Here is a 27,216-nt window from a genome sequence, read left to right on the forward strand (position 1 = left end):
TAAAAGGAAGTATCAAGAGTAATATATTAATGGTATGGTTATGAATGGATGAAAAATTCATCATCCATCAAAGTCGGTACAATAATACTGACTACTAATTGGACGAAAATGGAGGCAAAGGCTTCTATCAGTGACCCTTACTACAATTTGTATGTTTGTTGATGGTTGATGGAATATTGACAGATGAATATGGTGCAAGTTTTCCTGTAAGGATTAGCTGTTCTTCAGTAAGAATAATGACTTTGTTCCTAAACACCCCCTGATGCAGCAAAGCATTTAGAATAATGAGATCTTTGCTTCCAGCCATGCAGCACCCACTGCAAAAAGGATTTTCCTGTATCATAAACTCAGCTTCGACTTCTAATCATGTTAGGTTTCATGGCTTCTATATACAAGGTTTCCAAAAGAGGCCATAGATTTATCAAGCCTGAGTTTCGCTCTTAACTGATCCCTTTAACTGGAAGATCTGGGTCCATTCCACCTGACATATTGTAGGAAGGACCAGAAGCTGCATTCCTCCTCGCTGAAAAGCACAGCTCAGCTCCACTCAGCCTTCGATTCCTTGTTTGAATAATAAATATGCTATTCCATCCATCAGTCCATTATATCAACTCCATTTACCACCATGAACTGGAGTCTTGTTTTGATTTTTGTATTTGCTTGTCTTTAGATGCGTCAACACATGGCTAATTTCATTAGCAGATGAATGTACCCCACCCTTCAACCACAACAGAGCCTCACCAGCTGCATCCTTTTCTGCAAGTTTCTTACTACTGCAAGGCTGTCCAACAAAGTCCAACCCATTAAAGATCACAGTAGAACGAAACTTGTTGTTTTTCAGTTGTTTCGTCTTATAGGTGGGCATTCCATTTCCTGCCCTGAGAAGCAAAGTTTGCAGCTCATTTTTATGATTATGCAGCTCATTTTTATAATTATCAGATGGTTCCTTGACAGGAACTGCATCTTTTGCTCCCTTTTTGGAAGGTGCTGGCAACTGGCGACCAAATACAAATCTACCGTCACTTTGATCCTCTGAAACCAGTAATCTTATTGTCATCATGAGCTCATTGTGAGATTGGATATCTAAACAGGGCTCCAGAAGCTGCGAAGGCATACAGATTAATATATTAGGAGTTATGGGTACAATTAAAGAAAGGAAAACTGTATGGAAGACTATTACTTACTTTCTTCTGAATTAGTTCCTCAAGTTCTTTCTTCAAGCTTAGGTATGTATCAGCTAAGGCAGGTTTCATAAAGAATTCTAAGTAACCTCCCAACATTTTAAGGTGTCCATCCTATTGGAAAACCCCCCAGAAAAAAAAGTTTCAGCATAAATTATCACAAAAAATGGATGAAAGAAGACAAGTAATAGTGTCCAATAAATCACTCTGAGAAGAACACAAGATGAATTAAATAGCTTACCAGTCCACCTCTAGAAAGGTTTCCTCCAAATAAAAGCAAAACAGAATCAGATACACCAGTAGAATCCCGGAGAAACACTGAATTCACTTTCACTTTTTCATTGAAGACTAACCATGGATATGGAATTTTGGGTACCGCAGCATTCACAGAATTCTGTTGTTTGCAGTACATAGTAAAAAAAACAAGGACAAAGTCAGAATTTTGATTTCAGGGTGCATACTTAGCATTTCCCTGTTTCACGCAGAAAACTTGTACCAGAGATCACAGTGACATCCTCCATTAAAATGCATTTATAAAACAATGTAGCACCTAGAGAGTAAACGTAAGAAACTAACCGAGTACAAAAGGACCTGACCATCCTCCATTGTTTTCAATGCTATTGACTTTTCTTTGTTCTGCATAACACAGAGTCAAAATGAACATTTTCATTGTATCCATCAGACAAGTTGAGCTGATTTGCTTAATACTAAATATCTGTAAGAGTTCAAGCTCCTTTGAGCTATGCCAATGTGGCCAATACTTATGACACTTTAGCCAAAGTGCTATAATTCCTTGCAATCACAAAATTACATAACATAATGATGAAAATAGGGGCTAGAACAAGGCAACAAAGGAATTGGTTTTTATTGGATCTACCAACATAAAGAAAATGGTAGAAACACAGAAAAAATTGCATTATGACTTACCACAACAGAACAGATCCCAGGAAACAAGCCAGCACAGATGACTGCTCGAATAAGATGCTCATCATGGCTCCACTCACTGCAATCCTCAATTTTCTGATCAACAAGACCAGTATCCTTAAGCAAGTAAAAGAATTGCTTCCTAAGAGAATCAATCGCTTTCATAGTTTGTGCAGAAAGAAAATTTTTCCAACAGTACTCATAGCCAGATTGTTGCTTTTCAGCATCTTTCCAGCCATCATAGGCTCGGACGAGGGCAAGATGATCACTGTAATAACGAGCAGAGAACTGTACTTTCGCAGACTCTGCAAGCTGCAAAAATAAAAGAACAGATCGATCCATAAACACAATAAGAACATAGCCTCTAATAACATTGAAAGAAGAACTGCTAAAAATGGCAAAAGAATCACCAAAATTTACATGCATATTTGAATTCTCCCTAATCCCTTTTTCAACACTCGTACCCTAATCTGATAACGTAATATAATGGTACTCCACATCAAAACTGGGAGAAATTAAGACCTTCTTGCCTAGCTGGCAGCTCAAAATAATTAGAAATGAAAAAAAGGTCAAACAACCTATGGCTAACTAATTTTGAGCTCTAAGGGTCCGCAACCTATTGCTAACTAAGTTTGAGTTAAAAGCTTTTGAACCATTAGCTCTCCTTCATCTGACTTCTCTCTCTCTCTTCTCGATAAACTAGGATATTAGTTTATTCAAACAGATTTGTTGATTGAAGCCTAGCAACATCTTTACCAGTATGCATGTATCTATAATCTATAATTTATAGTATATAGTATGTACAAAAGTGGGAATGGGGAGGGAGAATATTGGGATTGCTGAAAACACCCCTACGAAGTTTATGGATTGAAAAAATATCTTGAAGGATTGTAATCTATTGGTTGAAAAATAATGGTAATTTAATTTTGATTGGTTATATTAGTTTCATATCCAAATCTAAATTCTTGTTTCCTAAATCAAAAACATACATCATGTTTGATTAGTATAATTAATATTTATGGATTTATATACAAATTAATAATTAACATTTATTTACAATAAATATATTCTATTAAGGGTAAGTTGATAATATATTATTTTATTTGTACTATATACTATAAATTATATTAGTTTTAATATTATAAATATATTAAATCAACTATTTATTAGGAGAACTAATTGATAAATTTTGTCCGATCCTAATTAGGAATTAGAATCCTATTGTGGAAAAGTTTTATCCTACCTTAACACCATACCTAAAACTCCTTACCTAGAATCTGGATAAGCTTTTAGCTAAATCATCACTACCATGCCATCCAATTAAAGGCTATCAGGAATTGGTCATTATTAAATTTCAAAATATAGGTATTGGCTAATTTTGAATACTGATAAGCAGCCACAACTAAAAATTGAAGCACAATTATCTATTTTTTGGTCATCAAAACTAAAACAAATCAAAACAATAGTCACAGGCATGGTGGAGACTTACATCCTTCTTGTCAAATGGCATCAGGAATGGATCTCTGACACTAAGACCAGCAACAACAGTCATTATTGGACCTAGGCAGTTGAAAATGGCCCCAAATATCAGCATTTTTCCAAGCTTAGGCTCAACTGGAAGCACTGACAAGTAACGCCCTGCAAAGCAGCCACCATTTTTTAAAATTCTCAGAAGCACAAAGAGCATCGATATATTACAACTGTATAGAAATCAATATGAACAGAATCTCATCTTTAAAAAACATAAAAACTGCACCTAGCACTGTTAGATTTTCGTTCTCATCTAAAGCTCCTATTACTTTCAAATATTCAACAGCATTTTGGACCTGCAAATCAAAAAAAAAAAAAAAAAAAAAAAAAATCATATAATTAACATTTGGAGAGATACATCAATGATGTAAAACGGAAAAATAAACATAAAAAGTGGCTTGTAGTAAAACTGAAGCATCTACTTTACTACAAGCATCTACAATAACTTTCAAGAAACAAAATTAGGAATTACCGACAGAGGTTCTGGTGACTGCAATGCCCTAGAAAGGAACTCTGAAATACTACCAAGTTGAAGACTCTTGATTTGCAAGCACAAGGACTGCAATGGTGTCCTTAAAAGTTCTGGTAGTTGATAATCAGCAAAAGCATCATATACGCATCTGGGATAGAGATGATAACACTCGCCAGGTTGAACACGACCAGCTCTTCCTTTTCTCTGAAAGAATATCATCATAATTTGAGAACTCTCAATGCAATAATAAAAGGAATGTCCATGAGAAACAATGAAGCCTTGCATTAACAATCTTATGAATTAATTAAGTTACAGAAAATTTGAGAAAAAAACAGCAAATATTGGGAATGTAGATGCTATTTTCCATGCTATTATCATCTCACAAGTCTGTGCATTAGTGAAACATTAAACGAAAATAAACATACAAAAATTTGAATATAAGAAATCGGAAATTATCAAGTATAATGCAAATTGACATAAATTCCAAATATCCTGCCGCATTTCCACAAAAATAATTAACAGCTCAAAACATTGCTATCAAGGGCAATATGGACTTTTACTACTTTAGCCAGAAAATGAAAATCCAAGTTCTTAACACTATTTTATGGTTATCGAAAGAACCCTTCAGGAAGGGGGCAGATCCAGAAATTTGTATTAGTGGGGGCAAAATCCACACACATGGAAGGCGTGTGCAGGTACACATATGAATATATAAGAATAACAATAATGTAGTGAACATGCATGAGAGTTAATAAAATACCAACAAAATTTAAAGATAAATTTAGAATATTCTCTTTTGAAGGAAATTTATTCACAAAAGTTAAAAACAACCCAAAACAAATTAACATGTCATGACAAAAGTTAAGTGGATTAAAATGTTAAATAATAAGTTTTGTTCGATTCAAATTACATTAATTGACCTACATACATAAAATAAATAATATCAAACTAAAATTAGTCCATATAGCGAAAAACAATTACGAGGGGGCGAATAAAAATATTTAAGCGGGGAAAACATAATAATATTAAGTTAAAACTAATTACGATTTAACTAAATTCAAAAAGACTTCATGAAGGCAATAGGAGTAAGTGCCCATATTGCCCCCGTGCTAAATCTGCCCATGGGAAGGGCATGTCTATCCAGTTCTCAAATCATTTGCTGTATTACTTGTGCTCAACATTATATAGATACTAAAACGGAAACCAAAAACACTGTTCAACAGTGATTTTGGCTTCCTATAATGACTAAAATGCCCAGAATTTGTTATACACGTGATGGTTTTCTATGCGTCTGACAAAAACAGCCAGCTGCCAAGGATTAAAATGTCCTTTCAAGCTCAACACTATTCATAAGAAACATGATTTTGATTTTTCTATAATGACCAAAATGCCATGATTTTGATTTTTCTATAATAACCAAAATGCCCTGACTTTGTTATACAAATTATTGTTTTCTGAGTCAAACAAACACAGCAAGCTGCCAAGCATGAAAAAGTCCTTTCAAGCCAAAAAATATTACTCACAACACAATAGTAATTGAAAAATAAAATCTCTTAGTTTGGACTTTTTTCATATAATATGTATACACTAAAATAAAATCAGTTTATTAAAGCAGTACTAGGATAATAATTTTATTTTTATTTTTAAGTTGATGGCCTAACAATACAAGTTTTAATCTTTGACATTTTTATTGTATATTAAAATGCATTAGTGTTATTACTAAAAATACTATTTTGATAATTTTATCCATAAAACATATTCCTTTCTCATCCCTCCTAATTTTTTCCACTTCTTATAATATTATAATAGACTAATAGTCTACTCAATTTCAAAAATTCATTTATACTAATTTAAAGTATCAAAGGGTCATTTAAATCTTTGATTTTCAACCTTCTTTTCTCATTTTTATTCTTTAAAAGTTTCTTGAATACAATATTAATTGTTAAATAAATCTATAAATTCTACAAGAGCAATTATAGAAGAATTCAATAAATTAAATCTAAATCAAATAAATTTAAAAAATATACATACAAAATGAATATGGATTGTTAATTACATGTTTACCAACTAGAATATCAATTCAAATCAAACACTTTTCAAAGAATACAAAAGTTATTCCATAAATATTTAATAATTATGTTATCTCCATCTTTAATTTTGTCCATTTGACATCTAAATATAAGTGTATACCTAAATTGATCATCAACTTAATTTATGGATGCATATAATTATAATTTTTAATATTTTAATTTAGAAGTTATCCAATTCACTTATCATTCAATTGTGGTTCTTATATATTCTCCAACTATATAATATATCATTGACATTGATTATTATTTTACCTTCTTCTACCATGTTTGGAACCAGATAATAGTACTAAAGCAAGTAAAATCATTTTAGGACTTTAAAACTGACACTAAATTATTTAAATTTCTATTCACTTTAAGGACTTCTTTAATAATGAAAGTAAAAATTATGAGAAAATCATGAGAGGAAATTTCTAAATTATTTAAAAATTTTACTTAATAGTTAAAAATCCAAAAGTTCAAATATATAAAAAATAACTTTTTTATAATGGAAAAAAGGGTGAAATAATAAATCTTTAATACGAAGTTTAATTTTTTTCATAAAGAATTATAAAAATTTGAAAGCACAATATTAAAACAATAAAATTTAAAAATTAAATATACAAAATACAATATATTTAAGAGTTTTAAGATTTTTTGCGCATCCAATAACAATTATAAAAGTTTTTATTATATTATTTACAATATTATTATACATTTTCAGCAAATAAATAAATATAATAGGAAGCTCCCGACGAAGTGCGAGTGTCTTGGCTTGTATATATATACACACACAAACCAAGAAATGTTGTACCCACTCTGCATCACATGATCCAGAACATGGAACGTTGCGATTTGGAACACTCAAATTAGCATTCCAAAAGTGCAAACCACTATGGGAAGAGAAGCAAACAGTCTAGAATCAACCATGGGAAGAGAATCATCATTATGCAGAAATTTCTGGAATTGAGATTTATTTTAGGGGAAGTACAAAAAAATTACCTTGAGGTTTAACAGTCTAGAATCAATATGGGAAGAGAATCATCATTATGCAGAAATTTCTGGATTTGAGATTTATTTTAGGGGAAAGTACAAAACAATTGCCTTGTGGTTTAACACTTTTATTAAAAGGGGACTTTGATTTTTTTTTTTTTTTCAGATACTTAAGCCCTTATAATTTTCTCCATTATAGTTGTAAGTAAGTCCTTGTAGTTTTCTCCATAATACTTTTAAGTTAAGTCCTTCTAGTTTGCTCCATTATACTTGTAAGTGCCAAATACACTAGCACCATTTAGTATTATAAAATCAGTTAAAAATAATTTTCCTGACATTAGAACATTGTCATTATATTTTGGAGCAGGGACTTGGGGTTTTGGGGGTTTTTAAAAAAAGAATAAGTCAAAAACCTTTTTTGTAATATTTTTCATTTTGCTAATTAATTAAAATGTCAATTTTAACCAAATAGTGGGTCCTATAATGAGAGGGTAGCTTTGGTGTAACGGTAAAGTTACTTCACTTGTGACCTGGAGGTCATGAGTTTGAGCCACATGAACAGCCTGTCTACTAAGAAATAGGGGAAAGGCTGAAAATATAAACCCTCCCTAGAGCTCACACATGTAGAATGTTTCATGCACTGGGTTGCTCTCTCTAATGGTTCCTGTAATGCCGAGAGTTATTCCATGATACCAAAAGATATCTTTCAATTAATTTCTTATCCCATATTATCAAACGCTAACGGTGTTAGTACATCTAGAATACTTAAGTATCTAACAAAGCAAACAACAGAATTTAATTTTGTGGCATGAAATATTAATCTAGAAAATATATTTGGCTAACATAGAATTCCACTAGGTACTATGGAGCTAGCTCAATTAAAAATAAACATTTTAACTAATTACTAAAATGAAAAATACTTTTCATAAAAGAAAAGCAAAATAATTTTTATAAATTTCATTTAATCCGAAAATCTTAAATCCCCATCCCAAATTATAAAAGAAATTTCTCTACATCCGCAAAAATATTTTTAATTGATATTAATATATAATATCATCAAACACAAATGGTGTTAGTGCAGTTGGCAATTGAGCGTCTATTGAAGCAAACCACAGGGACCTACGTGTCTATAAAAACAACAAACCCCTATTAATAGAATTGCAAATGACATGATAGTTTTTTGTATTTTCCCCTTTATTTTGTAGTATAGAATTAGTTGTTAATTGATCTTATCAAATCTTTGCAGTTGTTCTTACTATCTATAATTCAGTATATGAGATCTTGCATAGATGTTATTACATATCAAATTCCTACCTAGCAATCCAAAAATCTAAAAAGAGGCATCACACTACATGTTTAGACAGAAATTTCACATTCTCATTTCCATTCCATGTACCAGAGCAATCGCACTTAAGGTTAACCTTAGATCAAACCCTAATAAAAATCTGACAAATGTACATTCAACTCCTTTCCTATATGCATTCAATCCAAGCTCAACCAAATTCATGCATTCCCTTTTTGCACCGCAGACTGCTTAAAAGAGCCTGAATCACAATTTAAAGAACCATTCACCCAATATGTTTGTTTGCACATATCAAGGTGCATGAGCTGAATGCTTGATGACAACTGTCAAACAAATGTATGGTAACCAGTAAACTCTCATTCAATATCTGCATCACATAAGCACCCACATGATCATTAATGAAACAAGCAGACAAACAAGCACAGAACTTAGAGGGAACAATTACTTAACACCTGCATGATTATGCATAATTCAGTACTAAATTCCTTCCATCAATCTCTAACCAAATAGCAATTTCTTCAAAAACTTCTTCCAGAATACTAGCACCTGTACCGTTCAATAGTGTGAAACCTGTACAGCAATCACCACCTAGAAATCTAATTCGTGTGAACTAGTCTTTCTAGTTCTAAAATAAATGCAAAACAAGTCCTAGTATCCTAACTTGCTAAGTGCTAATTGTCATACATCAGATAGGCGCAATAACAAACTGTGAGATATGCATAGAAAACTCAACAATTGATAATCATTAAAGCATGCTCTATTCACAACTACTTAGAGAAATTAAGAGTTAGACTTTTTAAGAAACAAAATCTCACAATAGAGATGTCTCTTTCATGACAGGAGGACTTACTTGCCTAGCTGCTGCCTTTGAGATCCATGATGGAAGCAAACAAGGAGTGTTGTTTAGTGCATCATATGATGTTTCTTTTGCCTTCCCGCAGTCAACAACAAAGACCACATCATTGATGGTAATACTAGTCTCAGCCATGTTAGTAGCCAGAACAATTTTTCGCACTCCATCTTCAGGCTTATCAAATATTAATCTCTGAATAAGGACAGGGAAAACGACCACAGAAATACAATCATTATATAGACATGTTAAATCCTTCGAATAACTTAAGTAAAAAAAAAATAATAATAATTTTAAGAACACTGAAAACCAAACAAGTAAAACAATTAATGCATAAACAAACAAAACAAACAAAACAAACAAACAAACTGTTAAGGATTAGTTGTAAATAGAACGCTATTAGGAGTTGTAAATAGAACTCTATTAGGAGTTAGATTCTTAATAGGTTTATAGTATCTTGTATGTATATATATATGTGTCCCAATTGATGAATCAAATACAGAAAAATATTTTCCCACATTAAATCTACATGGTATCAGAGCCTTTGGCTCGTTAAACCTTTTTTTTTCCGTTTGCGTTGAAATTCCAGCGGCTGTCGGTCTCGGTGACAGTTCTAGGGTCACCGTTTTGTCTCACCACCTACCTCAGAAGGTTCCCCAACTGCCGATCGGCGTTCCCTCCAAATCCGGTCACCGGATTCCCTACGCGTGGGCCCCACGCACCGCTTTTGTGTTTCTGCTACAGTACCACGCGCCGGCGCGTGGCGGCGCGTCCGGCTATCTCCGGCGATCGGAAATAGTTCTCTGGCTTCGTTTCAACTTCAGCAATCTACTCAGGTGGTTGTTTTTCCGATCCGGCGAAGTTTTGGTAGGGGCGTTCTCAGTTTTTGTCAATTTGGCGTTTTCAGGTTACTGTTTGCTCCTGTTTGCTTTTGAAAGGCTATTTTTTTTTTTGGATCTCTTTCTGGGTTGCTGGTAGGGTGTTTAGTTTTTGTTAATAATGGATCCTCCAACTACAGATTCTAAAACTACTATTACTGAATTAATCCCAGCAATGAATAAGATCACAGAACATAAATTGAAAGGAACTAATTATTTAGATTGGAGTAAGACAATTCGAGTTTATTTGCGAAGCGTTGAAAAAGATGATCATTTAATTGATGATCCACCAACTGATGACACTAGGCAACGTTGGCTCAGGGAAGATGCTAAGTTATTCCTACTGATTCGCAATTCTATTGACAGTGAAGTGGTTGGATTAATCAATCATTGTGAGTTTGTTAAAGAATTAATGGAATATCTTGAATTCTTGTATTCGGGAAAAGGTAATCTGTCTCGTATGTATGAGGTCTGCAAAGGATTTTATCGGGCTAACCAGCGAGATATGACCCTTACAGCTTATTTCATGGAATTTAAAAAGATTTACGAGGAACTTAATGTTTTATTGCCTTTTAGTCCCGATGTTAAGGTTCAACAAACGCAGCGAGAACAAATGGCTGTAATGAGTTTTCTTGCAGGTCTTGCTCCAGTTTTTGAAACTGTCAAATCACAAGTTCTTTCAGGCAGTGATGTTACCTCTCTTCAGGAGACTTTTGCTAGATTGCTCCGTACTAAAGGTTCTCATACACCTTCCCCTTCTGATAATAGTGCCCTTGTGAGTCATAATCAGGTAGCTAGACAGCCAGGAAACAGAGGAAGAGGAGGAAATAACCGTGGTAATGGACCAATCACTCGGGAGACAAGCATTCTTATCTGTCATTATTGTCATGAACCTGGTCACACTAAACGGTATTGCAAGAAACTAATAAATAAGCCACCAAGGGTAAATATGGCACATCAAGATTATGCAGTTACTTCTTCTAACAACAATGTAACAATTTCTGCTGCGGAGTATGCTGAGCTCTCTAGATACCGTTCCTCTAAGTCTACTAATTCCTCAATTGCTGCTACTGCCAACTCAGGTACTCCTCCTTCTTGTCTTATGTCTACCTCATCAAAGTGGGTCATTGATTCTGGTTGCACCGATCACATGACAGGTAACCCTAGTCTCTTATCCTCATTAAAAGAACCTAAACAATTTAATCGTCATGTTACTCTAGCTGATGGGTCCACATCTCCTGTCAAATGTATTGGCACTGCCAATCCCATTCCATCTCTTCCATTGTCTTCTGTTTTTTGTTTGCCTCGTTTTTCGTTTAATCTATTATCTGTTAGCAAAATTACTCGTATGCTGAATTGTTGTGTCAAATTTTATCCTACATATTGTGTGTTTCAGGATCTTTTGACGAAGCGGATTATTGGTAGAGGACGTGAGTCTGGTGGCCTTTATCTTCTGGATGAACACGTTTCATTATCTCTGGCTTGTGCTGGTGCTCTATCTCCTCTTGAGGTTCATTGTCGTTTGGGTCATCCATCATTGTCTACTTTAAAGAAGTTGTGTCCGCAGTTTCAGTCTTTATCAAGTTTAGAATGTGAATCTTGTCAATTTGCCAAACATCATCGTTTACCTTTAGTTCCTCGAGTCAATAAACGGGTTTCATCCCCTTTTGAGTTAGTTCATTTTGATGTTTGGGGTCCATGTCCTGTTATTTCTAAAACTGGCTTTCGGTATTTTGTAACTTTTGTGGATGATTATTCTCGTGTTACTTGGTTATTTTTAATGAAAACTCGTTCTGAGATATTCTCTATTTTCTGTTCTTTTTGTGCTGAAATTAAAACTCAATTTAATACTTCTGTTCGCATATTGCACAGTGATAATGCTAAAGAATACCTATCTAGTTCCTTCCAATCTTATATGTCACAAAATGGTATTCTCCATCAAACATCTTGTGTTGATACTCCTTCTCAAAATGGGGTTGCAGAAAGAAAGAATCGACATCTTCTTGAAGTTGCTAGGGCACTTTTATTCCAAATGAAAGTCCCTAAACATTTTTGGGCTGATGCTGTCTCTACTGCATGTTTTTTTATTAATCGCATGCCTTCTTCTGTGCTTAATGGTGCAATTCCTTATAATGTCTTGTTTCCTTCTAAACTTCTATTCCCCATTGAACCTCGTATTTTTGGTTGTACTTGTTTTGTTCGTGATGTTCGTCCACAGGTTTCCAAATTAGATCCAAAGTCCCTTCGTTGTGTTTTCCTTGGGTATTCTCGGCATCAAAAAGGGTATCGTTGTTTCTCTCCCGATCTTGACCGTTATCTTATTTCTGCAGATGTCACATTTTTTGAGAATACTCTATTTTTTCCTTGTTCTATATATAAGAGTGAGAGGGAGGATGATGACCTTTTAGTCTATGCTATCCAGCAAGTTCATAACTCTCCTGCTCCTGCTCGTATTCCTGACCTTGCTCCTGCTCCTACTCCAGTGTCTGCTGCTCCTATTCCCGCTCCTGCACCAGCATCTACACGCCCTCGTTTTGAACAGGTTTATTCCAGGAGACCAGGAACTCTTGACTCACTTCCTCCACCTGCCGTTTCAACAGAAGATCCGGTTCTCTCCACTCAACCTGAGCCTGTGCCATCCACTCCCCAGTCAGACCTTGACCTTCCCATTGCTCTTAGAAAAGGTAAACGCAAGTGTACCTACCCTATTTCCTCTTTTGTTAGTTATGATCATCTTTCTTCTTCATCTCGTTGTTTTGTAAGTAACTTAGACTCTGTCTCTATTCCTAAAACTGTTGTCCAAGCCTTGTCCCATCCTAGTTGGTGTGCAGCAATGAAAGAGGAGATGGCTGCCTTAGATACTAATGGTACTTGGGATCTTGTGCCTCTCCCGGCAGGTAAGAAAGCTATTGGTTGTAAGTGGGTTTTCACCGTTAAAGTGAATCCTGATGGGACTGTTGCTCGTCTCAAGGCTCGATTAGTTGCAAAGGGTTATTCTCAGATCTATGGCCTTGATTATTCTGATACTTTTTCTCCTGTTGCCAAATTGTCTTCTGTTCGTTTATTTATTTCATTAGCAGCTACTTTTGACTGGCCTTTACATCAGCTGGACGTTAAGAATGCCTTTCTTCATGGGGATCTTCAGGAGGAAGTTTACATGGAGCAACCACCAGGCTTTGTTGCTCAGGGGGAGTCGGGTAAAGTGTGTAAACTTTGAAATCTCTTTATGGCCTAAAACAGAGTCCTCGAGCTTGGTTTGGTAGATTTTGCAATGTGGTACATCAATTTGGCATGCAGAAGAGTACTTCTGATCATTCTGTATTTTTCAGAAGTACTAAGACTGGTTTGATTCTACTTGTGGTTTATGTTGATGACATTGTTATTACAAGGAGTGATTCAGCCGGCATTACATCACTCAAATCATTTCTCCAGACCCAGTTCCAGACAAAAGACTTAGGCTTGTTGAAGTATTTTTTGGGTATTGCAGTATCTAGGTGTAAGAGAGGCATCTTCTTATCTCAAAGGAAGTATGTCCTTGACTTACTGAAGGAAACCGGAAAGTTGGGTGCCAAGCCATGCAGTGCTCCAATGACTCCAAATATGCAACTTTCAATTGGTGGTGAGCTATTTAATGATCCTGAGATGTATAGAAGGTTAGTGGGCAAATTGAATTATCTTACCGTAACATGTCCAGATATTGCTTACTCTGTGAGCGTCTTGAGCCAGTTTATGTCTTCTCCTACTGTTATCCATTGGGAAGCTTTGGGACAGATTTTGTGCTACTTGAAAGGTAATCCAGGTCGTGGCCTGCTTTACAGTAATCATAGGCATTTGAACATTGAATGTTTTTCAGATGCGGATTGGGCAGGTTCGAAGGTTGATAGAAGATCAACTTCAGGATATTGTGTCTTTGTAGGTGGAAACTTGATATCATGGAGGAGCAAGAAACAAAATGTAGTCTCACGATCGAGTGCTGAATCAGAATATCGAGCTATGGCACAATCTGCTTGTGAATTAATTTGGATTCGTCAGTTGTTAGAGGAAATTGGCTTCAAGTCATCCTTGCCTGCAAAGTTATGGTGTGATAATCAAGCTGCTCTTCACATTGCATCAAATCCAGTATTCCATGAACGAACAAAACATATCGAGATTGATTGTCATTTCATTCGTGAAAAGATACAACAGGGTGTTATCTCTACAGGACACGTTAAAACAAGTGAACAGTTAGGGGATATCTTTACAAAAGCTCTAAACGGACCCCGGGTTGACTATCTTTGTAACAAGTTAGGCATGATTAATATCTATGCTCCAACTTGAGGGGGAGTGTTAAGGATTAGTTGTAAATAGAACTCTATTAGGAGTTGTAAATAGAACTCTATTAGGAGTTAGATTCTTAATAGGTTTATAGTATCTTGTATGTGTATATATATGTGTCCCAATTGATGAATCAAATACAGAAAAATATTTTCCCACATTAAATCTACACAAACAACAACAACAAGAAGAAAATGTAACAAACTTGGGTTAAGCTTAGTCATTACTTCTTTATAAAATGAAAATATCAACAAGAAGTAAATGGTGAAATTACCTGCTCAGTGCTGGCCATAGAACCATGGCATGCAAGCAGCAATACTTTGCTGGGATCACCCAAGATGGGATGAGTTTGTAGCTGATCCTTCAAAGAATTAATGTCATCCCAACCAGTCATAAAAACTAAGACAGCACCAGGCCTCTCTTTCTTTACTATGTGACAAAGCACATGCTCAATGAGGTTAAAACCAATAGAGTCAGGATTCCAAGAGTTCAAAGACTCCTGGGTACGTAGGCTATAGCCATTAAAGTTAGCAGCTTCAAGTGCATCCTGTCAAAAAGCTGAAGGTAAGAAGGCAAAGCAAAATGAAATCATGCAACAAGAACTAAAGCTTGTGTCATACCTCAACAGAAGAAGCAATCTGGCTCTTCCTCTTTCTGAAGGCTTGACCTTGTTTTTGCATTTTCCAAGCCTTTTCTTGACCATAATCATCAATTTGGTTATATGGAGTCAACCGGTATCCAGTCCTTTCCAAAATATCCTCTAAGAAATGTGCTCTCACTGGATAAGTAAAACCCTGAAAATACAAAAATCACCGCTAACAGCAACCAAGACAAAGATAACTTTGATCTGCTAGGCTTTCACATGTCTTTCTACTTTGGAAACAATGAACACATTCTTGAAAGGCAAGAATCAGATTTAAACCAAACTAAAAACACAGAATTACAAGAGCCAAAAAACAAAACGATGAAAATTAAGCACAACCAAGATATTCTTGCTGGTAAGTTTAACAAATTACCTGATGAACCAAAAGCTCATATATTTAAAGTAAATAAAACAAAGGCCCAAAAGAGGGTTAAAATTTTAAGAAGAGGAACTCATCTCTAGAAAGTAAGAGGATCCTTCACTATCGTGTTACGAAATTAAAGCTAAAAGAAGGGAACTCTATAAACTCAGAGTTTGTAATTTGTAACCAAATCAGAATAAGATGCTTAAACAATTCCAACACTGTCATGGACACTTCTGAAATAGAAGATCAAAGATGGGTAATCGACACCTCATCTATTTCACGCAAAGCCACTTTGAAAGCGTGCACATATTTCACATTGAGATGGACTAAAAAGCAAAAGACTGGCACATTTATCATAAATCATTTTTCAACCTGAAGATCAAAATTTGCATTGTTTAATAGTCCTAGTAGGAAAGAAAGTTTGTCCTGTCAGAAAATAAGCACAACTAGAAGAAGGAAACAAATTCTCAAGAGTCAAGTTTTTTTCTTTTTTTTTTTTTTTTAGGGGGGAAAGAAACATTATTGAGAGAGAAAGAAAGAAATGGGTGTATGCTGAGAACAAGGAAATCCAACCATATAACTCAAAAGACAACTAAACAACAAGAGTACAAGCTAAAAAATTATGCCCTTCAATCAACACTCAAAGAAATGCCTCTAAATGCTCTGGAAGAATAAGCCAGTGTAGAAGCCAAAAATATCACTTTGTCGACAACAAACTAAAGGATTAAGGATGTAGTCTGTTTTTCCAAAGATAAGAATCCCTCAATTAAAATAAGAATGCAAAAAAGCATAATTCAAAATTACTTTGGCATCTTTTCCACCACCAAAATTTCTCCACATTATACCAAGAAAAGCCTCTAGAGATTCTAGACACACCCACAGTACAGAACACTAAGAAAACAATTGCAAATCGCCAAGCCTCTTCACAATGTAGAAACAAGTGAAAAATGAGTCCACAATCATTACACATAACATATCAAAAGATAAAGCCTTATTAAGATAATTTTTCCACAAAAGAGCCACAGCATTCACCTTTTGGAGAACTGAAGTCCAAACAAAAGCTCTTACCTCAAGTGGTAATTTTGCTGTCCAAATTTTAACGAATGATTGAAATAAATAGTCTTGGGAAGGACATATAAGGTGAGGTAGAAAGGATTTAAAAGAATTTTCCAAAGGAATCCAAAGACCAAATACTTCTACAAGCTCTAGCAGATAAATGCTGCTATTAAGAGTCCTTTTTAAAGCTTAGGAGAACATTAACTGTAGAGTTATTTTCAAGTCAAATGCTCATATTTATAGTTATTAAATCAATGGCAATTATGGTTTCAATTTTATTGTAACAGTTTCACATATTCTGCTGATAAAGTATATTACTGGGGTGTGCTTTAGCAACAAAAGGAAAAGCAGGGAAAATATACAGCAGAAAAGACAGAGAATGGGGTAATGCTCTAGCAAAAGCAGTATGATATTAATGACTGTTAAAATCAACTAATTGGTTAATGCAGTAGCTGAAATTGGTCTAAACCATATAATTTATCATCAAAACTGTATTGCAATAATCGCTGGATGGGTTATCAATACTTGTAGGAAACAGAAACTAGCATCATGATACTCACAGGAATATGAAGCGTTGGAGCACCACCAAAGTAAGAAGAGAAAAGCTCAGCATTTAAGGTTGCACTCATCAGAATCAACCTCAACTCTGGTCGACGAGGAAGGAGATCTCTCAGGACAATAAGAAGGAAATCTGGCAAATAAATACGCCATAATTTAAGTATCCACAATATTCACCGTTAATTAACTCAAATGAATTCCAATTGCACCTTCATTCATTCCTCGTTCATGAATCTCATCAACAATGACATGAGTTACACCACTTAAATTTCCGTCAACAAGTAATCTCCTCAATAATATGCCAGTAGTGCAAAATAGAAGGCGAGTGTCCCTCCCCTTCATTCCTTCTAGCCGGACTTTATAACCAACCTTTTAGAAGGAAAAGAAAACAATAAAGTCAAAAAATGATTTATGAGACAATGTTTCAAGAGAAAGTGCCATTGTGTATAAGGCAGAAACTAACTGATTCTCCCAGTTTCTCCCCTCGTTCTGCAGCAACTCTTTCAGAAACAGACATTGCAGATATTCTTCTAGGCTGCGTACATATAATACTACATGCAGCACCACGAGCAGCTTCAATCTCAGATTCTAGTATATATTGTGGGAGTTGTGTGGTTTTACCACAACCAGTTTCACCCGAGACAACAACCACCTGCATCATGTAGCAGTCCTTTTTACTTTTTACCATTTATTGATAAAAAACCATATTGTGTCATAATCATAATTATCTGTCAAGTACATACATTCATCACAAGCATGATTTATGCCAATGCAGCCAATCCACTCTGCGAATGAGCAGTATGATTAAATATGTGTCTACACTCTACCCGCCAAGTAGTCCAATATGTTAACCAGCATGAAATAATCTCAGCATGAGAAGACCCTGAAAATTTCTCCCTCCCTCTATCTCATGGACCTATTCCAACCTTTACAAAAACATTAAAATGCAAAACTATGTGTGCCAGTGTGTAGGCAAGAAATGTAATGAGTTAACCTGGAATATGTCTCCGCTTAACTTAATAGGCACTTATGATTGGCTACAAACCAAACAACCTTGATTTGATGAAGCAGAGCAATCCAAAATGCCATATTGGAAATTCTTTATCATAGAACCTTTGATAAAGTAGAGCGGTCCAAAACTCCATATCGGACATTCTTTTAATGACACAATCCCTACTTAACTTGAAAGCTAGGTTGATGTGCAACTTAAAGCAAAAACCAGATATTTCTCTCTAATCACCAGCTCGCTATGTCTCCCAACCCCCAATCCCAATTCCAACCCCTCCATTTCTTTTGGGCATAAAGAGAATCATTTCTTGGGACACTTTAGTCCCAGTGTTGCAATTCACTTTGGAAATAAAACTCCCTCGCAAGTCGCAACTTGTTTTATGCTTTCATAATAATTCTGGGGTTTAAATGATGCAGCATCCTCAAAATTAGTTTCAGCCAAAGTGATATTCGTGCAAAAGACAGTGTAATAGATAAATAAATAGAAGATCCCCGAGAAACAAATTCATAACCGTCATTGGTTGAACCACCCAAGATGCTTTCCTCAAAACTATATGAGGAAGTTCCAAGCAATTCTAAAGCTATAAATTAAAAAGCAACGGTGAGGAAATGAAGAAAAATCCAGTATGACAATAAAATTACCTGATTTTCAGAAATGGCTTTTAGTAAGGCATCCCTTTCTTTATATGCAGGAAGACTTCGACGAAATTCAGCCATCTTTTGACCCTCACGAGATTCCTATAGAAGAACTATTATTGAGCATGATAGTATTTAAAAGATACAATAAATGATAAGTAAAAACCAGCATATAAAAAGAATTTAATTACTACGAACTCCTACTGGGAAAAATGTACTAATTGTAAAATTGAACAGCTGACATATCATACGACTTTTACCAGTCAATAACATTCTGAAAGTACTGAAACTCAAAACTTGTGAAGGTACAATGTACCTGCCATTCTTTTTGCTTATTTAGTAGTTGCAAACTTTGACGCTGGAGAATTTTCCCCATCACAACATTGTTCCGTATCAAGGTATCTGCCTGCTCATTCAGTCCTTCAGCAGTAGACGTACTTACCCCACTATTTGATCTTGTCAAGGAATTACCAGAAATGTTTCCCCTGTTCTTGGAACTTTTGGAAAGGTAAGCATTGAGATGGGCATCCAATTCTCTCTGCAATCCAAAAGGCAAAATTACCTGTAGATGCACGTGAGCATAAGCGTTAGAGATGCAATTACAGCAGTTAGAGATGCAATTACGGCAATTTTCTTAATTTAGAAGCTTTATTATTAGTAAGAAGTTTTATTTAGTAGTCTTATTTCGTAGTCTTCCTATTTTAATAGAAGCCTTCAATATGTGTTCCTATTAAGGAGCAATTTTGAATAAAACTACAGCAGAATTATTTTCAACTAAATTGAAATCTAGACTCTCTCTAACGAGTCTAAGGTTAGAGCTCCCATTTAACGAGCCTAAGGTTAGATCTCCGTTTTAAAGAGCTTACAATTTTCAATAACAATAGATCGAGGAAATATCATGGTAAAACAAAAGCTTTTAGCTTTTAAATAGATTTTTGTTGTTAATTATTAACAAGCCTGTGGCCAGATCCTGATTGCATGAACATAACAACTTGGTATTAAAGTCAAGCCTCATGAGAGATTCAATCAAAGAGATCAAATCTCTTCTACAAGAACTAATGATGCAGATGAAGCTCGAGTGGACCAAGTTGAATCTTGGCAGAATCTGACTTGACAAATGCAGGAACTCCTTATCTGATCAAACAGAAATTGAGAGAGAGAGAGAGAGAGAGAGAGAGAGAGGGAGAGAGAGCCAAGGAGGCAAGCAGCAATTCGACACAAGAAATAGCGGAGTTGAGCGAAGGTCCGAGACACGGGCTGGTGCCATGACAGTTCCGCGATACACCAAATTGGATTTTCCTACCTATGATGGTTCTGAATGATCCATTAAGTTGGCTTCAGGTCTAAGCCATTTTTCCTCATCAAAAAACACAAGAGGCTGATAAGGTAGGATTGGCAACGTTTCACATACAATAGACTAGAGCAAGAAGAACCTCCTATCTCGTGGGAAGTTTTTAAAAACTACTACAATCTTTATTTCGGTCTACCCCTAAAGGGCAATGATTTGGGCGAATTAGTCAATTTAAAACAAAGAAATTTTGTTGAAGAGCAATTCCAAGTGTTCTTAGCAAGGGCTACAACAATTAGGAATGACCAGCAAGTCGAGCACGTTATCAAAAACCATAAAGTTGGATATTGAAATGCATAACTGACGCAGGGGAAAGATGTAGAGCTGTCAGTTTTCAACAAGTAAGCTAGAATAGGGTTGATTGTAGGTGGAACAGTAATCAGTAATTAGGTTTATAACCTTTGAATTAAAAATTGTGAGGAAAATAAGATGATTTACAATACTACTAGTGTTGTCTATTTATAGTGATAAATCCTAACTAGACTAGGAATCCTAATTAAAGAAAGAATTAAAACTCTACTCCTATTCAATGATAAAATAGTAAATCTTAATTAAATAAGGAAACGGAAAACTAATGCAAATCTGAAATAAAACAGTAAATTAAATAAAATCCTAATTGTGCTAGGAATCCAATTAGGATTAGGAGTGCTCCTGCATCATTCTCCCCAGGCTTGAAAAAGACTCGGCTCCGACGAGTAAACCTTAAAGATCCTTCAGGAATGCATAACTTATTCCTTTTGAATAAATAACTATCTTGCAATCGGTATGGCAGACTTTCAGCTTCTGAAGAATGCAGCAAATCAGCCTTTATCTTGCTAAAACATGAATCTAAATTACACTAGTTTTTCAATTCTTCAAAATCAGTAATTTGAGTGCTCAAAATTGACAAAATTAGGGATCTTCTGCTCAATGCATCAACCACAATATTAGATTGATCGGATTTATATTTTAGTGAGAAATTAAATTCATCAAGGAAAGAACTCCACTTAGCATGTCGATTGTTGAGTTTATTCTGAGATTTTAGATACCTCAAGGCCTGATGATCAGAAAAAACCACAAACTCACGATAAGCTAAGTAATGCTGCCAATGTCGAATAGCTCGTACCAAGGCATAGAACTCTAGATCATAAATTGAGTAACGCTTCTTAGCTTCAGACAACTTCTCACTAAAAAACTCAAGAGATCTGCCCTCTTGGCTAAGAACAGGTCCAATCCCTTTATGTGAAGCATCACATTCGACAATAAATAATTTCTCAAAATCTGGAAGTGCAAGAACAGGTGCTCTACTTATCAAAAACTTGATTCTTTCAAATGCCTTTTGTGCAGAATTTGTCCACTTAAACTTTTCTTCTTTCATAGATTCAATTATAGGACTCATAATTGAACTGAAATTTTGAATAAATCTCTTATAGAAAGAGGCCAAACCATAAAAGCTTCTAACTTCTTTGATGGATTGCGGTGCTGGCCATTCGGTAATTGCACGAACATTTTCTGGATCTGGTTTTAATCCTTCAGCAGACACAATGTATCACAGGAAAACCACTTCTAGTTGCAGGAAACTGCATTTTTTCAAGTTTATGTGCAGCTGCTCTTGACGAAGTACTTCTAACACTTGTCGCAAGTGTTTTAAATGATCTTTCTCGGTGCGGCATTCAAATAACCCATCCGGTGTCTTAAAAGCTGTTTTCCATTCATCACCATGCCTCATTCTAATTCGGTGATATCCACTTTTCAAGTCAATTTTGGAAAACACTTTAGAACCCGCTAGTTGATCATGCATATCCTCCAATCTTGGTATTGGAAAGCGATATTTGATTGCAATCTTATTTAGAGCACGACTATCCACACACATTCTCCAAGAACCGTCTTTCTTTGGAGTTAATCAGGCTGGGCAGGCACATGGACTCTTACTTTCACACACCAGACTTTTTTCCAATAATTCCTTAACCTGTCTTTCTATTTCAGCCCGCTGTAAAGGAGGCAGTCGGTATGCAGGCAGATTTGGTAAAGCTGCTCCTGGTAACAAATCAATAGCATGTTGGATGCTTCTTAACGATGGTAAGCTTTTCGGTACATCTTCACTAATCAACTCCTTGAATTCCTGCAATAATCGTTGAATTTCAAAGGAATATTCAACTGATTTTTCAACCTGGTCAGCTCCTATCAGTTTGCTCACTAAGGCATACGTGACTCCCACCTCACTATGTGCAGCTGCAAATTCTTTAACACTTACAAGCCCATTTAATTTACTAGTTGCAGCTCCTTTATTTGCTATTTGCCTTGTTTCTTCTTTGAGAGGATGCAAAGTGTACTTCTTGTTGTCCTTGTAGAACGAATAAGTATTAGGCCTTGTCTTGTGGTCTATATCATGATCATACAACTAAGGTCATCCCACTAGAATATGCCCAACATCCATTGGTACTACATCACATAGTGCTTTATCTGCCAAACCATCTCCCATTGTGAATTGCACTAAGCATTGAGATGTTACTGGTATCTCGTGCCCTTTCTTCAACCAACCTATTTTATATGGATGAGGATGTTTTGTTGTAGGAAGCTTTAATTTATCTACAGCCTTCTTTGATATTATATTTTCCATACTTCCTCCATCAATGACTAAATTACACATTTTGCCTTCACAAATAACACATGTACGGAAAATGCGGCGCCTCCTCCAATCTTCTTTTCCTTCTTCCTTCATCGCTCTCATGACTGTTTGAACAACTAAAGACTCACCTTGAGTTGGGTGAACATCAATTTCTTCTACTTCCTCATCATATTCATCAAAAATAGGGCCCTGGTCTTCATCATACTCAGCTAAATTCACCTCCTTTGTGGACAGATGAATGAAGTATGTCCCTTTTCTCCACAAGTAAAACAACGAACTTGAGAATTGTTGCCTCTCCTTGTAGACGAACCAGAATTGTTTTGCCCACCATAAGGTACTATACATTTCCCTTTATCGTTCCCATCAACATAGGTTGCCTCTTCATTGTATTTATTAGTAGCGGCAGCTTCTTTCCCGCTTCGTTGAGTTGTTTGAATCCCTCTTGCAGGTCCAAATTGTTTTGCCAATTGCTTCTGTTAATGGGGCTTCTAGCAACGTAACGGAAACTCGCTTTTCAGCTGCTAAGGCATATTGGCGAGCATCTTCAAGATTGTGTAATAGAACTATGCCCAATTCATCTCTAAGGGACTGATTCAAACCAGCAAGGTAGCGAGAGATAATTTGTTCATTATTTTTAGATATTCCAACTCGAATGGACAAATTATTAAATTCTGCAATGTACTCTTCAATAGACATGCTATTTTGTTTCATGCAGTGGAACCATTCATATAGTTCCATTGCGTAATCAGCTGGTAAAAATTGCTTCCTTAGCTTAGTTTTCATGCGCTCCCACGTGTTGATTTTAAGCTTTCCTTGTCGTGCACGCTGCTTCTCAACTCTCTTCCACCATTGAAGTGCAGTACTCTTCAATTTAAGCTTTACAAAAAGCACTTTTTGGGTTTCAACCATTGGTTTCTATTCAAAATAATTTTCTTAACTAGTTTCCCAATCTAAATAGTCTTCGGCATGCAATTTCCCATGAAAGTCAGCAACTTCAATTTAACTCCTCCACTATTTAAATCAAGAGCATAAAGTAAACGCTCTTTCAATCTGCCTCGTGCTGCCGGGTTTGCAGGTCCAACTTCATGAAAGGGGTTTACGTCCTCGACTTCCTCTTCACTCTCAAGAGCTTCTTGGAAATCACGGTTTTGGGGGTTGCCTTCCGGAGTCTCCATTCGGGCTTCCACGGGTTCCTGACGCTGTAAGGCTTGTACAGCCCGGGTCAAATCCTCAATCATTCGCCGTATCTCAGCTATTTCATCTTGTTGGGGTTGATTGCCTCTGCCTCTGCCTCTTCCAACCATGACTTAATTCAGACAAAAACAAAAAAAAAAAAGAATCCTAGGATCTGTTTTTGGGCTCTGATACCAGTTGACGCAGGGGAAAGATGTAGGGTTGTCAGTGTTCAACAAGTAAGCTAGAATAGAGTTGATTGTAAGTGGAACAATAATCAGTAATTAGGTTTATAACCTTTGAATTAAAAATTGCGAGGAAAATATGATGATTTACAATACTCCTAGTGCTGTCTATTTATAGTGATAAATCCTAACTAGACTAGAAATCCTAATTAAAAAAAGAATTAAATCTCTACTCCTATTCAATGATAAAATAGTAAATCTTAATCAAATAAGGAAACGGAAAACTAATGCAAATCTGGAATAAAACGGTAAATTAAATAAAATGCTAATTGTGCTAGGAATCCAATTAGGACTAGGATTGCTCCTGCATCAATAATCCACCCAATTTGGTTACTATGATGAATTGGGCAAGGGCTCTTTTAAGGAAACAATAATTGGGGCAAGCTGGAAACACAAAATTTGGTTCTACCGTATTGGGAAGCCAAAGATTCACACCTTTGTAGCTCATTCGACCAAAAACATGGGAGGAGTATTGACCACAAATACTGACAGCATTGTAGTGTTTCCACTCCTTTTATCAAGTAACTCAACTGCGCAGAAATGGATGGAATATTACATTGGGCACTAGTGTAAAAACTTATTTTATATGGAAATAGCAGACCACCGCAAACTAGAATCACATAAATTTGGGGAAAAGGAATTTCTTTGCACACAATTGTGTGCAAGCAACATACCCAACTTAAAAAGCAGTTTTCAAGCTTGAGGATAAGCTCTTTCTCCCGGAGGGAAGTAATGTTAGAGATGCAATCACGGCAATTTTCTTAAGTTCTATTAATAAAAAGTTCTATTTAGTAGTCTTCCTATTTAGTAACCTTCCCATGTAATCTCTATTTAAGGAGCCATTTTCAATAAAACAATATAGCAGAATTATTTTCAACTAAATTGAGGTCTAGACTCTCACTAACGAGTCTAAGGCGAGAGCTCCATTTTAACAAGCCTAAGGTTAGAGCTCCCTTTTAATGAGCTCACAATTTTCAGCAACAATAGGTCAAGTAAAGAATCATGCAAAAACAAAAGCTTTAGCTTTTGAATCAAATTTTACTGTTAACAAGCTCATGTGAGATCCTGAGTGCATGAACATAATAATAAGTTACCAATGCACTAACTGAAATGCAAAAGCAGTTCTCAAGAACTGTGTGCAAATGTTAATAATTCTTAAGAATGATAATTAACACTTCTACTTAATCATCTAAGTAAATATTTATTGCAATTTTTCGATAAAATGGTCCAACCATATTGACAATTTCCTTTGTTCAAATATAAACTAACAATGCCAACCAAGTGTGGTCCGGTTGGTCTTCTCACTTGTGTGGGGAGTGAAAGAGTCTCAAGTTTGAGACCTCTCGACTACGGATCCAATAGACTGGCGCTTAGCTTAAAAGGCCATGGGTCCTCATTGTGTAGTCCACAATATCCTTTTAACAATATATTGAAGAGAGGAGGGACCACAAACTAAGATGAGAATAAATACCTCTCTCTGAGGACGCTTGTCATCCAGATCATGTCTATAATTTGGCAAAGGGGCCTTACTGAAGACAACAACTTTTGAATATTGACGACTGCAAAGATAAATTTTATTCCAAAATGTCACAGGAACCTCTAGGTCTTCAACCACGTTCCAAAAAGAATTTAAGATATATATATATATATATATAATGACTACCATAAACTGGAAAAGACTATGATACCTATGCAAACCCATTCGAGTTGCCAATGCTGAAAGATGATCAAAATCACGCCTGTCCTTTTTCTCCCTCGAGACAATTTCTTGCTCATCTTTGTTACGAAGTAACATAGTTAACTTCCATCTCCAGTCATCAATGTTATCAAGGGTGGAACCACTCTGAAAAGAACCAAAAAAATGCAAATGCACACAAAAGAAAGTTGCATCCATGAGAGTTTTATAGCTTTCATGTAGTAACATAACAATTACATCGTCAAACACTAGTATCCCAAATTACAATTCTCTGTCACTTAGTTACCATCAAACAGGTAAGAATTTTAAGTTTCTGGTTTATGAATGTAGTTTACTGCTATGAATTGCTAACATTAAAATGATGAAATTGCCTAGACTTGGTTTTAAATTAAACTTGTGAAACTCAATCAATCTGCTAAATTGGACAAGACTAACAAATTTGGGTTAAAATACTTTATAAATACATGTGAAACAAACTCGTTAATTTGTTTCTATTCTCAAAAAGTAAACTAAAAGAAGTTTCATTCATTATCCGCTGTAAAAAGTCAATCACAAGTATTTCCTTTGGTTTCAAGAATTCTCTGTTTGAATAGCGCATACATGAAAATTCCTTGTTGATGTTCATTGCCACAATACATACTCCAAAAAATAAAAAATCATCACAGTGTTAGAGCTAAATTATAACAAATAGAAAATAATTAAAGAAATGGATACGCATAAAAACCAACCAATGACTGCTGGGATGCCGAGCCAAGTTCGCGGTCGGAATCATCACTAGAAACGTCCTGGTAGGCAAACCGGCCATAATTCAAGTTCTGACGACCCATATAAGGCAAGGCAACGGTCTTCCAATCCAAAAAATCAGGAGAACCAGAACATCTGACAGTCCTCTGACGCTTAAATTCCTGGGAGGCATAAAAAACAGGCTTGAAAGCCAGAGTTCCGTAATTACTCATTGTAACACAAGATGGTGCTAATGAAAATAGAGATGGTTGGAGCTTTAGGGTATTGTTAGGGGTTTTACGGGAATGGAAATAAAGAGAGACCGTGGAGGTGGTGGTGGTTCGTAAAGACATGATAGTGGAGGAGGAGGAGGTTCTAATAGAACTCTGGAAAATTGCTGAGTAGCAGGACATTATGTTCTTCGTAATCTTCTGGTTCCTTCTGGTTTTAGGGATTTTTGTTCCCTTTGCTGCAACTAGGGTTTTTGGTTAAGTCTGTTGTAGAGGGAACGAAGCTTGTTTCTGCACCACAGGGATTATGCTTTTTCTGTTGCGGCTTTAGTTTAGTCCAAGTGTTTTGTAATACAACAGAACGTTAAAACTTTGTTCTTTGTAAGATAAGATAAAAAATTTATGAATTGAAACACC

General features: G+C 35.6%; 1 protein-coding gene across 1 annotated transcript; it reads right to left on the reverse strand.

The window, feature by feature from the left end:
* On the reverse strand, positions 1–27,149 carry LOC105640444 (DExH-box ATP-dependent RNA helicase DExH3). The gene is made up of 19 exons (XM_089719772.1): positions 26,575–27,149; positions 25,839–25,993; positions 25,622–25,709; positions 19,093–19,338; positions 18,783–18,878; positions 17,596–17,784; positions 17,342–17,501; positions 17,135–17,265; positions 15,132–15,305; positions 14,786–15,058; positions 9,320–9,514; positions 4,108–4,311; positions 3,862–3,931; positions 3,595–3,743; positions 2,109–2,417; positions 1,758–1,817; positions 1,423–1,575; positions 1,185–1,295; positions 1–1,102 (listed from the first exon to the last, which is right to left on the reverse strand). The coding sequence occupies exons 1-19, from the start codon at positions 26,980–26,982 to the stop codon at positions 608–610; spliced, it is 3,666 nt and encodes a 1,221-aa protein (XP_089575898.1). The 5' UTR covers positions 26,983–27,149; the 3' UTR covers positions 1–607.
* Between the last annotated feature and the right edge of the window lie 67 nt (positions 27,150–27,216).

Source organism: Jatropha curcas, chromosome 1 (assembly GCF_041381405.1).
Source record: "Jatropha curcas cultivar XTBG-Jc1 chromosome 1, XTBG_Jcur_1.0, whole genome shotgun sequence".
NCBI classification, from domain to species: Eukaryota; Viridiplantae; Streptophyta; class Magnoliopsida; order Malpighiales; family Euphorbiaceae; genus Jatropha; species Jatropha curcas.

Excerpts from the sequence above, each read along its gene's own strand:
- LOC105640444 (XM_089719772.1), bottom strand. The coding sequence starts at position 26,982 with ATGTCCTGCTACTCAGCAATTTTCCAGAGTTCTATTAGAACCTCCTCC. Across the intron at positions 17,266-17,341 it reads TGAACGAGGAATGAATGAAG|ATTTCCTTCTTATTGTCCTG; the intron begins GTGCAATTGGAA and ends TTTATTTGCCAG. Across the intron at positions 1,103-1,184 it reads AGGAACTAATTCAGAAGAAA|CTTCTGGAGCCCTGTTTAGA; the intron begins GTAAGTAATAGT and ends ATGCCTTCGCAG.